Here is a 12438-nt window from a genome sequence, read left to right as displayed (position 1 = left end):
CCCGCCCTCCTGCCCGCCTGCCCATCTGTCCATCTGTCCGTCCTTGTACATATCCATCTGTCTATGCTGTCTACTCATCCGTCCAGCCATCCTCTAAGTACGTATCCCTTTCTCTAGGCATTTTCCCACATAACTGTTCATTGTTCCTACCCTGTCATGCTACCCACTCACCGCCTGTCATCCATCCATCTCACAGCCTCTTATGCTGTGAGCCCCATCGTCAGGCCTGGGGTATCTAAGGATTTCCCTTTCGCCATAAGAGGGAGGTCTGGGCTCAGTTCCCTGCCCACTCTGCTGCCCAGAACCTGGGATTCCCTGCAGTAGAGACCCAGTTTCAGCTGCCTGGCATGCTGGGCTGAAAGCCGTAGGTGCAGATTCCAGCTGGACGCACCCAGACTGCTATCCTGTCCGCCTGCCCCGATTGTCCGTCTGCCATGTGACCTGAGTCTCCTTTTCCCCTGTTGTCTGTGTTTTGTGTCCTCGCTGTCCCGCCTGCTCTTCTCGCCTGCTCTTCTTCTGCCTGGCCGCTTGGGGCCCCAGCTTTCTCCAGACCTGACTAGGCTAAAGGAGAGATACGTCAGGACTAAGAGAGACATCTTGGCTTTGAGAGTTGGGGGTAGAGACATGCAGGAGCTGAAGCTCAAGTGCGATTGTAAGGTACTGTCTGTCCCTTGCTCCTGGCCCCAGGGGTGGGGGTGGGGCGTTCTGCTGGGCCACAGAGGAGGGTGGGGTGAGCCTGGGGAGTCTGCCCTCGAAATGTGTCACCTGGTTGTCCTTCACATCTGGACTGCAGAAAGGCAGAGCCATGAGCCAACTGTTCCTCCCACTTCCTCATTTTTGCCTAGACATGCCCCTCCCCCCGCCCTGCCCCACACCTGCCAGAGGGGTGCCAGTGAGCCCCAGGAATGCCTGGTGGCATTGCACTAAGCCCCTCGAGAATGACCTGGGGCTCTCTCTCTCTCTCTCTTTTTAATTCAGGTGTCTAGCCAGAACCAGGTAGCCACACATCTGTAATTCTAACTTGGGAGGCTAAGGCAGGAGGATTGGGAAGTCAAGACCAGCGTGGGCTACATAATAGGCTTCTGGATAACGCTGCTGACAGCAGAGTAGCCTTAACTGTGCACCACGAAACATGAGCCGTGGAGCCCTATGGACCAGGGTCCAATCCCAGCCTCACTACTTCCTCTCTGAATGACCCTGGGCAGCAGACACCTTGGCTCCTCTGGGTCTGCCTTTCTCTACCCTCAGTAGCAGCAGCCCCAGGGTGGATGCTGGGACCGAATGTGAAGTCCGTAAGGTACTTGGTGACATTTGGATCTATGAGCTTAGTGATGGTGGCCACCGTTACTGTCCCTGGGGCACCCAGAGATGCCTGCCTTTCTATCGTGATTTAGTGTAAGGAAGGTAGACAGTGGCTGGTGGTCACCCCAGCAGTCAGCAACAGGGCTGGGCTCTGTCTGGGCATGCCGGGCTCCGAGGCTGTCAGTCCTACAGTTCTGCCTGCATCAGAACCAGGGCCAGCAACAGGAGTGGGAGGGACCCCAGCAGATACCACTGGAGGTCGAGACCAATGAAGGGAGCAAGGAGAGGAAGGCAGGAGCCCATGGAGGCTTGCACGGCGTGGAAGGGTGCACATGCCAGGCTTGGGGGACCTTCTGCTGTGCTCCAAGATGCCAAGTGGAAGGAAGGGCTCTGATAACTCCCGAAGGCCCCTTGAAGGACTGTGAGGTTAGACCCACTGATGGCTCCATCTAGGGATATAACCGCCCCAGTCCACTGTGTCTCAGAAGAGAGGCAGTTTCTGGGGTTGATGTCTGGTCCTCCTTTAGCTTTTCAAAGGTGCTTTTGATCCTTCCTCCCAAGAGACCAAGAATCATGGCTGTGGATACAGGGAGGGGGTGGGGACCTGCTTCCCCTTTCCCCTGTTTCCTGAAAGCCTGTCTTGTTCCTAAAAAGCCACTACCCTGTGTTGGTTCTCCAGGCTCAGCCCCCTCCCACCCCCTCTCAGCAAGCCTCCCCCAGGCTCTCAGTTCCCTCCTCCCCCAGGCTCTCAATGTCCCCAGGTTCTCAGTCCCCCTAGGCTCTCAGTGCCCCCAGGCTCTTAGGTCCCCACTAGGTTCTCAGTCCCCAGGCTCTCAGTACCCCCAGGCTCTCAGTACCTCCAGGCTGTCAGTATCCCTCCAGACTCTCAGTACCCTTAGGCTCTCAGTAGCTCCCCCCTAGTATCTCAGTACCCCCAGGCTCTCAGTACCCCCAGGCTCTCAGTAGCCCTCCCCCCAGTATCTCAGTACCCCCAGGCTCTCAGTCCATCCTCACTCAGACCCCATGAAAAGAAGTGCGTAGCTCCCTTCAGCTGGGAGCCAAAGTGCTATCAGAGGTAGAAGTGAGAGCCCTGAACCCAGGAGAACCCTGTCTCCCGGATCTGCATCCTCACCTTTATCAGAGTCTGCGGAAGGAGGGGGTTTCCTGGAACATCCACACCGTGGCTGTGGGGCTCTTCCCATTAACAGTGACACGAAGTCGCAACCTCTAATTCTTAGTCACACGGCAGGCACTTCCAGAGTGCCCACTCATCTGCACATGGCCCCCATATTGGACAAGGGCCACCCTTGAGGAACATAACATCATGGTAGCTAATGCTGCTGGTGTTGGGGTAGGAGCAGGACAAAGGGGCAGATGTTTCCTGTCAGCTCCAGGTCCCAGTGGCGGGGTACCCGCTTCCCACTGCGAGCACCCACCCTCCTTTCACCTCAAGGCCTGTTTGGCTGGCTTTATTGGCAGTACCAGGGTGTGGCTTCTGTATCGTGGGGCCTCAGCGTTCCCTCCCCGTGGGCAGAGAGGCTCAGAATGGAACCTGGCTGTTGGGAAAGAGGGGTGGGGCTTCTTATTGGTCTCAGCAGATGAATCAATGGGACAGAGCTTGGGGAGCAGGTTGCCTTAGTGACCTTCTCAGATCTGTCTGGCCTGTTCACTCCCTGCCCACCAGGGAGGGTAGCTTGGGCTCTTCAGACTGAGGTTCAGAGAGATGGAGTGACCTGTTCATTGGTTGACGAGTGTCAGAGTCGGGATTTGAACCCAGGCCTGGCCCTTTCCCCATCCTACCACCTCCTTAAGTGGAGGAACGAGGTTATGCTCTTTCCTGCCCTCAGGAGGACCCTGGGGCGTGGGTATATCTCCCTCCCTGACACTCCTAGCTTCTGCTGCTCACCCATTGGGTGAGGGATGGAAGAGGGCTGGCTGGCTCTGATGTCTGGGCTGAGGTCCCTTGGAGGCAGGTGTGCCGGTTCCTCTCAGTCTCTGATGAGCCCCTTCTCTGCCTTTGCCCAGATGACCCAGCTCATGAAGGCCGCCAAGAGCGGGACCAGGGATGGGCTGGAGAAGACCCGGATGGCCGTCATGCGAAAAGTCTCCTTTTTGCACAGGAAAGATGTCCTCGGTGAGCAGGGGGTTTGCTCAGCAGTGTGCTGGGGGTGGGGCGTGGCGGGGGTGACACCACTGGTGTCTGGCCCCTTTGGAACTGAACCCCAAATGTCTGGGTCAGTCCCAGCTTGCTTCCCACACTCTGACCTGCATGGTTGATTCCTTCTGTAAGCCTTGGGGCTTCCTGTCAACGTGTGGCTCTGGCTGTTGCCCTCCTGTCTCCTGGTTCACCTGGCCTTTTCTAGAATGTTCTTTGTCCATCTTCATCCCACCAGTACTTATTGAATGCCTCCCAAACACCGTCCTCAGTGACACCTGGGGCTCCAGGTGCAGTGGGAAGGCAATATACAACTAGGGAAGGGTGGCTCATGAGATGTTGGGGAGCTGAAGTCAATGTTTGCGAAGTGCCTTGGGGGGAGGAGTATCGTGTGCCAACTTGCAGATGAGGGGACAGGTACACAGAGGTCCTAGACTTTCCTGAGGATGCACTGGCATGGAGGTGGAGGTCAGGGTAGCGCTAAGGTCCCACTGGATGCTTGTTCTTGATCTTAAAGACATCAGAGAGCCACCCAGGTTTTAGACAGAAGTGTCCCGTGGTTGGGTTTGGTCAGCTGACCATTTATTCATTGAACGAGCTGTGCACTGTGGGATGTTATGAATAGGATCCCACAGTCCTGAGATATGGCTGTGGGCAAAGTGGTTAGGATTCTGCCCTGGCTTCTGGCAAAGCCAGTGTCCTGGCCAGATGAGAGAGGAAGGTGTGAGAAATGGGGTAGTCCTCCAGTCACAACAGGCGCTCTGGGGGTGGGGGAGGGGCTGGGGCGGGGTGCGGAGGGAGCAGAGGAGGAAGGTGGGGTGTTTGTGTGCGCAGAGAGCCAGCAGTCCTCTGATGAGGTGGCATTTCGCCCTCTGGGGTGAGTCATGCTGGTGGTTGAGGGGAGGGTTGCTTGAGGAAATGACGCAGGTGGAGAGAGGGTCCTGTGTCTCAGCTGCCTGGGCCTTCATGGCTCTGCAGGCACCAACAAGGCTGGCAGCTCCTGCACCTGCCAGTGCAGGGCTTCACCTGGGAGCAGCTACCGGCTGGAAGCGAAGGTTCTTCTGTCCGCGTGCATGCTCACCCGCCATTGTCTTGGTCTTCTCTCTGCCCTGGCCACTCGTCCCAGAGAACCCAGTTTCCCCGACCTTCCCCCTCCACTCAAGTGTCTAAATCCCACCACGGTACTGATCCCGTCTTCCGGGTAATGTTCAGTCCGGGGCCCTCAATGGGTTCCCAGCAAGACTCAGCACCTGGGATGTGTTGTCTTTGGTGACAACAGACAAGAAGACGCGGGGACAGAGATGTAGGGCAGTAGGTTAATGGTTAGTGATGTCTGGGCAGAATTCTGAGGGTGTCTCCTTGGGTGGGAGGAGGCCTCGTCTGGGGAGTGTCTGTTGCTGGCCTCACACATGGACCGACGCTTGGAAGGAACATGGCTCCGAGCCATGGGAGCGCCAGTGGTGAGCCTCCGTTCTGGTCTTTCTTTCCTCCTCCGTGCATTGGGGCTGACAGCGGCTCCCGTCTTCTGAGGCCATGTTAATGCTGGCCATATTGCACACGGAGAGAGTCCTGCACAGCAGGCGTTGTTCTTGAGGCGGGTCAGCCCTGGCGGCTTTTGGTGCCAGGATGGTATCATGCTGACTTGGGTCCCATCCAGTCTCTGTGGCCTCCCAGCTGGGATCTCACCCAGTTCTCGCAGAGGTAACGGGTAACACCGGCCGAACTGATCACTGCCCCGAACACTCAGTACTGTGCTAAGTGGGCTGGACCGAGACTGGGTGCTCAGAGCTCATTCCCCTTCTTCCTTTTGGAGAGAGCTGGCAGTAGACAGCCTGGAGTAGACAGGCCTGGAGGCTGGGGACTCTTACTGGGACACCCTCCCCACTCCGCCCACTAGCCCTGGGCCTAAAATGACCCTCCCCCAGGGATGTTATTAATAGCTGGGTGGCTCGGATCACAGGCCAAGAATGTTACCCAGCAGCTCATGGGGGAAGAGGAAGCCACGGAGCCGGCAACTGGGGTGGGTGCGCTGTGATGCCCGAGGCAATATGTGGGCCAGGCAGGAGGACCTTCGCCACCCACACCCTCACCCCCATGCGCTCATCCGCTGTCCATCCTCCTCCTCCTCCTCTGTGTCCTGCTCAGGTAAGGGCCTGACTTCGTGAACCGCTTCTCCAGCAGCTGGGCTGGTTGTCACTTCTTGTTTTCTCCGTCTCTCACTTCCTGCCATCCGTGGCTGCCATAGGCTCCGGAGTCACTGAACAGCAAGGGCGCGTCAGGCCGAGCCTCTCGTGGGGGGACTCGGAGCCTGGGAGGATGGCCTTCTGCATCCCACTGGGCCTCCTTTTTTTTTAGGGGCTTGGGCTGTTGTTGGGCATTTTTCTTTTTCTTGCCATATGCTAAGCCCAGCCGCAGAGGACTGGAGTCCCTGCCACACCCCACTGAGCCTCCTCCTTCTGGGCATCTTTGTATTTTTTTTTTTTTTTTTTTCAAAAACGGTGTTGCAAAGCTGACAGTTTGATTCCTGTAGGGCTCTGTCTTCTCATTTCCCCCTTTGGCATCCAGATGAAAACTATTTTTAGTGCCCAGGGTTGGGGACATGAGTGGCTGGCCCATGCCAGGCTGGAGCAGGCAGGTCTCAGCAGGGACAGTGGCCCCTCTAGTGGGGCCTGAGAGTTGGAGTTGAAACTGACCCATTTGGCTCGGGGCAGCTATTTCCAGATGGGATTGGGGCTGCCTGATTGGTTTACGTCTCCCGGGGCCTGAGCAGGGCATGGCGTAGCAGGCCGTCCGGTCCCCACCTTAGCTGTGCCATCCTCCCGTTTGTCTTTCCAGGTGACTCGGAAGAAGAAGATATGGGGCTCCTGGAGGTTGGTGTGACGGATATCAAACCTCCCGCGCCAGAGCTCGGCCCCATGCCGGATGGCTTGAGTCCTCAGCAGGTCTGTGGGGATGTGGGGAGGTCTGCAGGGAGAGGCTCCCAGCCTGGTGCCTGGGGCCATGCAAGTTAGAATCTGAGTGACCATGGACGTGGGGGTGGGCTCTGGTAGGGAACTGGACACTGTGTTCCGTGCCGTGAGGGCCTGGGAATGGTGAGGTGCATTTGGGATGCTTGTGCCCCACTGACCTCATGACCACCGTAACAGGTGTGTCTCTCGGGACGTCCCATGTGGCTCTGGGGCTCCCGTAGCTGTCCGGTCGGTCCCCTTCTTGCCTTTGGGCTCCTTCACGCGTCAGGTACTGGTTCCGTTCCTCAGATCCCACATGCTGACTGTACTCTCGGCCCGAGCAGGTGGTCCGGAGACACATCCTGGGCTCCATCGTGCAGAGCGAAGGCAGCTATGTGGAGTCACTGAAGAGGATACTCCAGGTATCCGCAACTTCGGAGGACTCCTGGTCTCGTGGGATGAGGGCAGGAAGGGCCCCGGAGGAGGACAGTTTATAAAGAACATTTGGGATTGCTGGAGTTTTAAAGCAAAGGTCTGCTTCTTAGGAAGAGCCAACCAAGTGGGGACGCCAGGCGTTTCCAAGGCCTCTGTTTACAGGGAGAGCTGAATTCTGAAGTAAAATTGGGGGTCTCAGAAATGCAAGCACCAAGGCCATGTTCCCTTTTGTGCCTGGAAGGGGCTGTGTCTTTCAGATAATCTTCAAAGCAAGGGTGCAGGGGATGAGTGACCCCTCTTTCTCACCCCGGGGCTCCCAGGAGGGGACACTAAGCAGATGTTTGAGTGGCACGCATGTGATAGCCTCGTCTGGTTTGGGCCTCCGAGACCTGGGCTCCTTAAGGGTGTCAGAGTAGGGCCACCAGCAAAGTGAACTGGCGTGGGGTCAGTTTTGGACCCATACGAGAGAGCATAGGCATCAGTACACCGGAGAGGGTACTCTAGCTTTGAGAGTTCAGGAAACTGTGGTGACCTGGGACCTCGCTGCTCAGTCACACAGATGGCTCCGAGTTTCCCCGCCAGCCGGCCTTGGCACCGAGCCTCCTACCCAGAATCCCCTCTCACACAGATCGTGTAGAAGTGATTCTCTGGCTCCCAAACCAGCTTAGTATAGAAGTTCCGGGGGTGATGGAGTGACAGAGACAGGGCAGAAACGTCACATTCGTGGAAAGCCTTTTAGAAACTTCTACAAGGAATGCAGGATGCTTCTACCCGCGCCTGGAAGGCTCTGCTGTGGGTGGGGTGGGGTGGGGTGGGGTGGGGTGGGGTGTCTGTCCAGTTCTCAGCCTGCCTTATCTAGATGGTCTTGAAGACTTCTGGTCTCATCCCCTCCCCCACCCATTTTGGCAGGATTATCGTAACCCACTAATGGAGATGGAGCCCAAGGCGCTGAGCGCTCGCAAGTGTCAGGTGGTGTTCTTCCGCGTGAAGGAGATTCTACATTGTCACTCCATGTTCCAGATTGCTCTGTCCTCCCGCGTGGCCGAATGGGACTCCACAGAGAAGATTGGAGACCTCTTTGTGGCATCAGTAGGTGTTTCTACTTAGATTTAACGGCTCAACCTCCACCCACACTGGGTTGCCTCATCAAAATCAATGATATCAGAGCCCCCCCCCAGTCATTGTGTCCTGCACAACAGGTTGAACATGACATCTTGATGTCCCTGAAGAGGTGCCAGGCCAAGATGGTGTTGAAGCTGGGGCATGGTGGCAGTACTGCCCGGAGACCAGCCTCAGGGTGGTCTGACAGAGGGCGGGTTCCTTTCTAAATGTGCCAAGCGTGATCAGTGAGGGTTTGCATGTGCTGGCCCAGGGGGCATTCAGAGCTCCAGGACAAAGCCTTAGGATGTAGGGGGAAGAGCCCTGGCTCGTGGTCCAGGAGTCCTGGTTCCACAACCTCAGGCAGGTCTAAGGATGTCTCTGGGCTCAGATCCCACACCTGTGGAATGAGGGGTGTGCTGGATTCCTGATCGTCAAACTGAAACCCTCAGACTTCAGAGGGGGAGGTGGTGAGAAGTGGCCAAGCACAGCTTTGCTTGGCTGTGAGCCTCTGGGTTCTGCTTCTGGAAAGGATGGTTTTAAGAATGGCAGTGTTTGGGAGAACTTAGATGGGGCATCTCAGGTGGGCATGTCCAGGGGAGCCATGGTAAGAGGTTGGCTGACTTCTACCTTCTGTAGTATAGCTGTGGATGCGTGTCAGGGACATTTCATATCCTGGGCATGGTAAGGGAATAGACAGAGCCCAGGCAGCATCCCTGCTCTTGGCTGCCTTTGCTCCCCTGTGGGTTCTGAGTTGCTGTAGACTCTCTGGCTTCTGTGACTCTGACTGCCTCCCCAAATCTAAGCCCCTTCTTCCCTGAGCAGAGTGTCAGAGTGTGATAAGGTGGGCGTGGCTGCTTCTCCCCATGTTGATGTAGCTCCCGTTCCTGTTTCCTACAGTTCTCCAAGTCCATGGTCCTAGACGTATACAGCGACTATGTGAACAACTTCACCAATGCCATGTCCATCATCAAGAAGGCCTGTCTCACCAAGCCAGCGTTCCTTGAGTTCCTCAAGGTAGCCTGGGGCCAAGTACTCTTCGATCCCTAGGGATGAACTTGGGGAGGTGCCTCAGGAGAGAAGGGCCATTGTCTCACCCTCTGTGGTGTCATGGCTGTGGGCTAGATTATCTAGGAAACCCAGTTTCCGGGGCAAACCTGGCATACAGATGGATCTGTGTGGTGGGTGCCACTGTTGGCCTGTGTTCCCACAGGTGGTGGCATCCTTGTTCGTGAAGTGACATGAGCATCCCCAGGTCTTGCAAGCACAAGGTTCAAGGCTGTAGGAAGCTATAGAACTCTTGAGCAGCTGCAGCTAGGCTCCTGTATCCTCCACGGCGGGGTGGGTGAGGGTCACGGCTCTGCCTGCAGGGACCTGTGTCCAAAAGAGGACACAAGTGGACGAGATGTTGGGGCTTTGTCAGAAGAGCTGTGTGCCCCAGTGAAGAGGACACGGGCCAGGAAGGCTCTCTGAAGGGGGGGCCGTCTGACATGGGTCTTGGGGAGCCAGAGAGCTGTTTCCAGTGTAAATATTGACAAGGGTCAGAGGCAGGACTGAGAGAACAGGCAAGGCTGGAAGGATTCTGGGGGTACAAGATAAGAGCATAAGGATGCTCCTGCAGGCAGTGTAGTTTAGATTGGGCTCCCCTGGGTCTTCGGGCCTTGGTGTGGTATTTAAGGTATTGAGGAGCCATTGAAGAGCTTTGAATTGGGATAGAGTCTGGTGGGGTAGCCATGAGGTTGCCAGGGACATGGGCAGGACCCACAGGACACATATAGGTAGAGCAAGCAGGCAGACACGAGGCAGGACAGGAAGACCCTCATGGCTACCCTCACCCTGGGCCAGGCTTGTTTCTTAATTTACACAGATGGGATGACAGTGATGGCTCCGTATAGACGGCAGTGAGCAAACTGTTGGGTTTTCCAGTTTTGCCATTAGTTGGGAAGCCTTCGGTGGCTGTTCCGGTCCCCTGGGGGTGTGGCTTACACAGGGTGTACCATGATGGGAATGTCCCTGACTGTGGACCTGGAGCCCAGGGAGAGAGGCTCCTGGAACGAGGACTAGGTCTGGACCCTTGCTGTTGACGATGGACAAGTGACATATAACTTTGTCCCCGCAGCGGCGGCAGGTGTGCAGTACGGACCGAGTCACCCTCTATGGGTTGATGGTGAAACCCGTTCAGAGATTTCCACAGTTCATCCTCCTGCTCCAGGTACTGCCTGGGGCTCCCCAAGGCTCAGGGGACAAGTGTGGGTAAGAAGGCTAGGTGGTTGTCATCCATAGTCTGCCCATTCCTATGGCATCCCATTATGCTCAAGAGCATTAAAAAAGATTTATTTTAAATTATGTGTATGGACGTGTGTCTGTGTGTGGGCTTGTGCGAGTGAATGCTCCCGACCTTCGGAGGCCGGGGACAGTGGATCCAGTAGTGCTAGGATTCCGGACAGTTTTGAGCCACCTGAGATGGATGTTGGGAAATTGAAATTGGGTCTTCTGCAAGAGCTCTCTTACTCACTGAGCCATCTCTCTACCCAGTAGGTAGGAGTGTGTGCGTGTGTGTGTGTGTGTGTGTGTGTGTGTGTGTGTGTTTATAGTGAACACGTGGACATCGGAGCACAACTTGGACGAATCAGCTATGTTCTTCCATGTGGGTCCCAAGGATTGAATTCAGGTCGACTGGTTTGGTGGCAATGCCTTTAGCTGCTGAGCTATGCCTTCAGCCTGTCAGCGTGGGTTACACCTTGCTCTCACAGGAGGGGACAAGGCTTAGCATTTCAGGACTTAGCAGACCGTCAGCCAACCTCTCCTGGTCAGGCGTCACTTAAACACGAACTGCAGGATGCCTGAAGCAGCATCGACCCGGTGGTCAGACGTTCTCAGATGGTATGACCTGGCCTCTACCTCAGAGATGCTGCGCTGTGGGCATGGGCTCTGAGCCAAGTACACCTTTTACCAAGTCAGTACCGAGTCTGCACTGAGATGTCTGCTCTCGGCCCACTGCCCCTCAGTGTGCAGGGCTGTGGTGTCAAGCACGTTCCCACAGAGCAGGTGTCCCCACCGTCCATCTGTGAGCTTCCCTCCCTGAAACTCTGGACGGAGTAGATGATAATTCTCAATTCCTCCATCTCCTCAGCCCCTGGCAGCCACTCCTCCCTTCGACTTTGTCTCTGAGATTTGATCATTCTAGAAGCTGCCTCTAGTGGAATTGCAGAGTGTTTGTCTCCAATGATGTTGTGTTCTTAACATTCAGCCGTATCATAGCCTGGGCCAGAGTGGCCTTCCTCCCAAGGCCCAGGGGTGACTGTTTCTCATTTTGTCCCCACCCTCGCGGATACTGGTCACCTCCTCACCGGGCTATTTTAATTGGCTCTGCAATGAACTTGGGTGGACAAGTGTCTCTTGGAGACATTGTTGATGGAGTTCTTTTGTGCATGTGCCCAGAACAAGCCACGTGGTCATTTTGTCTTCATTCCCTAGGCCTTAGCCTCTGCCTTCTATGTCCAGTTCCTTGGTCCCATTGCAAGCTGCAGGCTTCAGGCCTGGTCTGTGTAGACTGTGAGGACAGGCTTTGACTCCAGAGTAGAGGGAGGGGCTGTGTGTGTGTGTGTGTGTATGTGTGCACATGTGTGTGTATGAGAGTGTGTGTATGTATGTGTGTGTGCATGTGCGTGCGTGTGTGTACACGCTGTTGCACGTCTTATTCATGCTCTCTCTGGCCCTGGCAGGACATGCTGAAGAACACTCCCAGGGGCCACCCTGACAGGCTGTCGCTGCAGTTAGCCCTCACGGAGCTGGAGACGCTGGCGGAGAAGCTGAATGAACAGAAGCGGTTGGCCGATCAGGTGGCTGAGATCCAGCAGCTGACCAAGAGTGTCAGTGACCGCAGCAGCCTCAACAAGGTGGGTGTGTGTCACCTGTCACTTCTGCAGCTGTGCATCACCTGTCACTCCTGCAGCTGTGTGTCACCTGTCCCTCTTAGCTGTGTGTCACCTGTCCCTCCTGCAGCTGTGTGTCACCTGTCCCTCCTGCAGCTGTGTGTCACCTGTCCCTCCTGCAGCTGTGTGTCACCTGTCTCTCCTGCAGCTGTGTGTCACCTGTCCCTCCTGCAGCTGTGCGTTACCTGTCACTTCTGCAGCTGTGTGTCACCTGTCCCTCCTGCAGCTGTGTGTCACCTGTCACTTCAGCTTCCCTGGGGTCCCTCACTAGGTGGCAGTGTTCTCTGAGGGAGGGAAGCCTGATCCACTGGATAGAACATTCATTGTGATTCATGGTATTTTAGGATAAAAGAAAGTTTTGTTTATTAGTCTCATTACCAGGACAGAAACTGGAAACCAAAGGCGACTGTTATAGTTAAGAGAATGGGTCTGCTGGGCAGTGGTAGCACACACCTTTAATCCCAGCACTTGGGAGACAGAGGCAGGTGGATTTCTGAGTTTGAGGCCAGCCTGGTCTACAGAGTGAGTTCTAGGACAGCCAGGGCACAGAGAAACCCTGTCTCAA

General features: G+C 55.9%; 1 protein-coding gene across 10 annotated transcripts in view; it reads left to right on the top strand.

Annotated features, from left to right (window-relative positions):
- Window positions 1-12438, top strand: part of Arhgef10l (Rho guanine nucleotide exchange factor 10 like) — a 145770-nt gene that overhangs the window by 73309 nt on the left and 60023 nt on the right. For 7 of the 10 annotated variants that reach the window (XM_029539498.1, XM_029539497.1, XM_021199839.1 and 4 more), the window contains exons 8-15: window positions 541-657; window positions 3328-3436; window positions 6293-6399; window positions 6750-6827; window positions 7750-7929; window positions 8839-8955; window positions 10058-10150; window positions 11664-11837. In XM_029539498.1, coding sequence (XP_029395358.1) covers window positions 541-657; window positions 3328-3436; window positions 6293-6399; window positions 6750-6827; window positions 7750-7929; window positions 8839-8955; window positions 10058-10150; window positions 11664-11837 — 975 coding nt within the window. Of the gene's footprint in view, window positions 1-540; window positions 658-3327; window positions 3437-5176; window positions 5603-6292; window positions 6400-6749; window positions 6828-7749; window positions 7930-8838; window positions 8956-10057; window positions 10151-11663; window positions 11838-12438 lie in introns of those variants that run through there. The other 3 variants (XM_021199843.1, XM_029539501.1, XM_021199847.2) reach the window with 2 other exon arrangements.

Source organism: Mus pahari, chromosome 6, assembly GCF_900095145.1.
Source record: "Mus pahari chromosome 6, PAHARI_EIJ_v1.1, whole genome shotgun sequence".
In the NCBI taxonomy this organism is placed as follows: Eukaryota; Metazoa; Chordata; class Mammalia; order Rodentia; family Muridae; genus Mus; species Mus pahari.
Note: the sequence above shows the minus strand (reverse complement) of the source record. Positions and strands in the feature narration are given on the sequence as shown.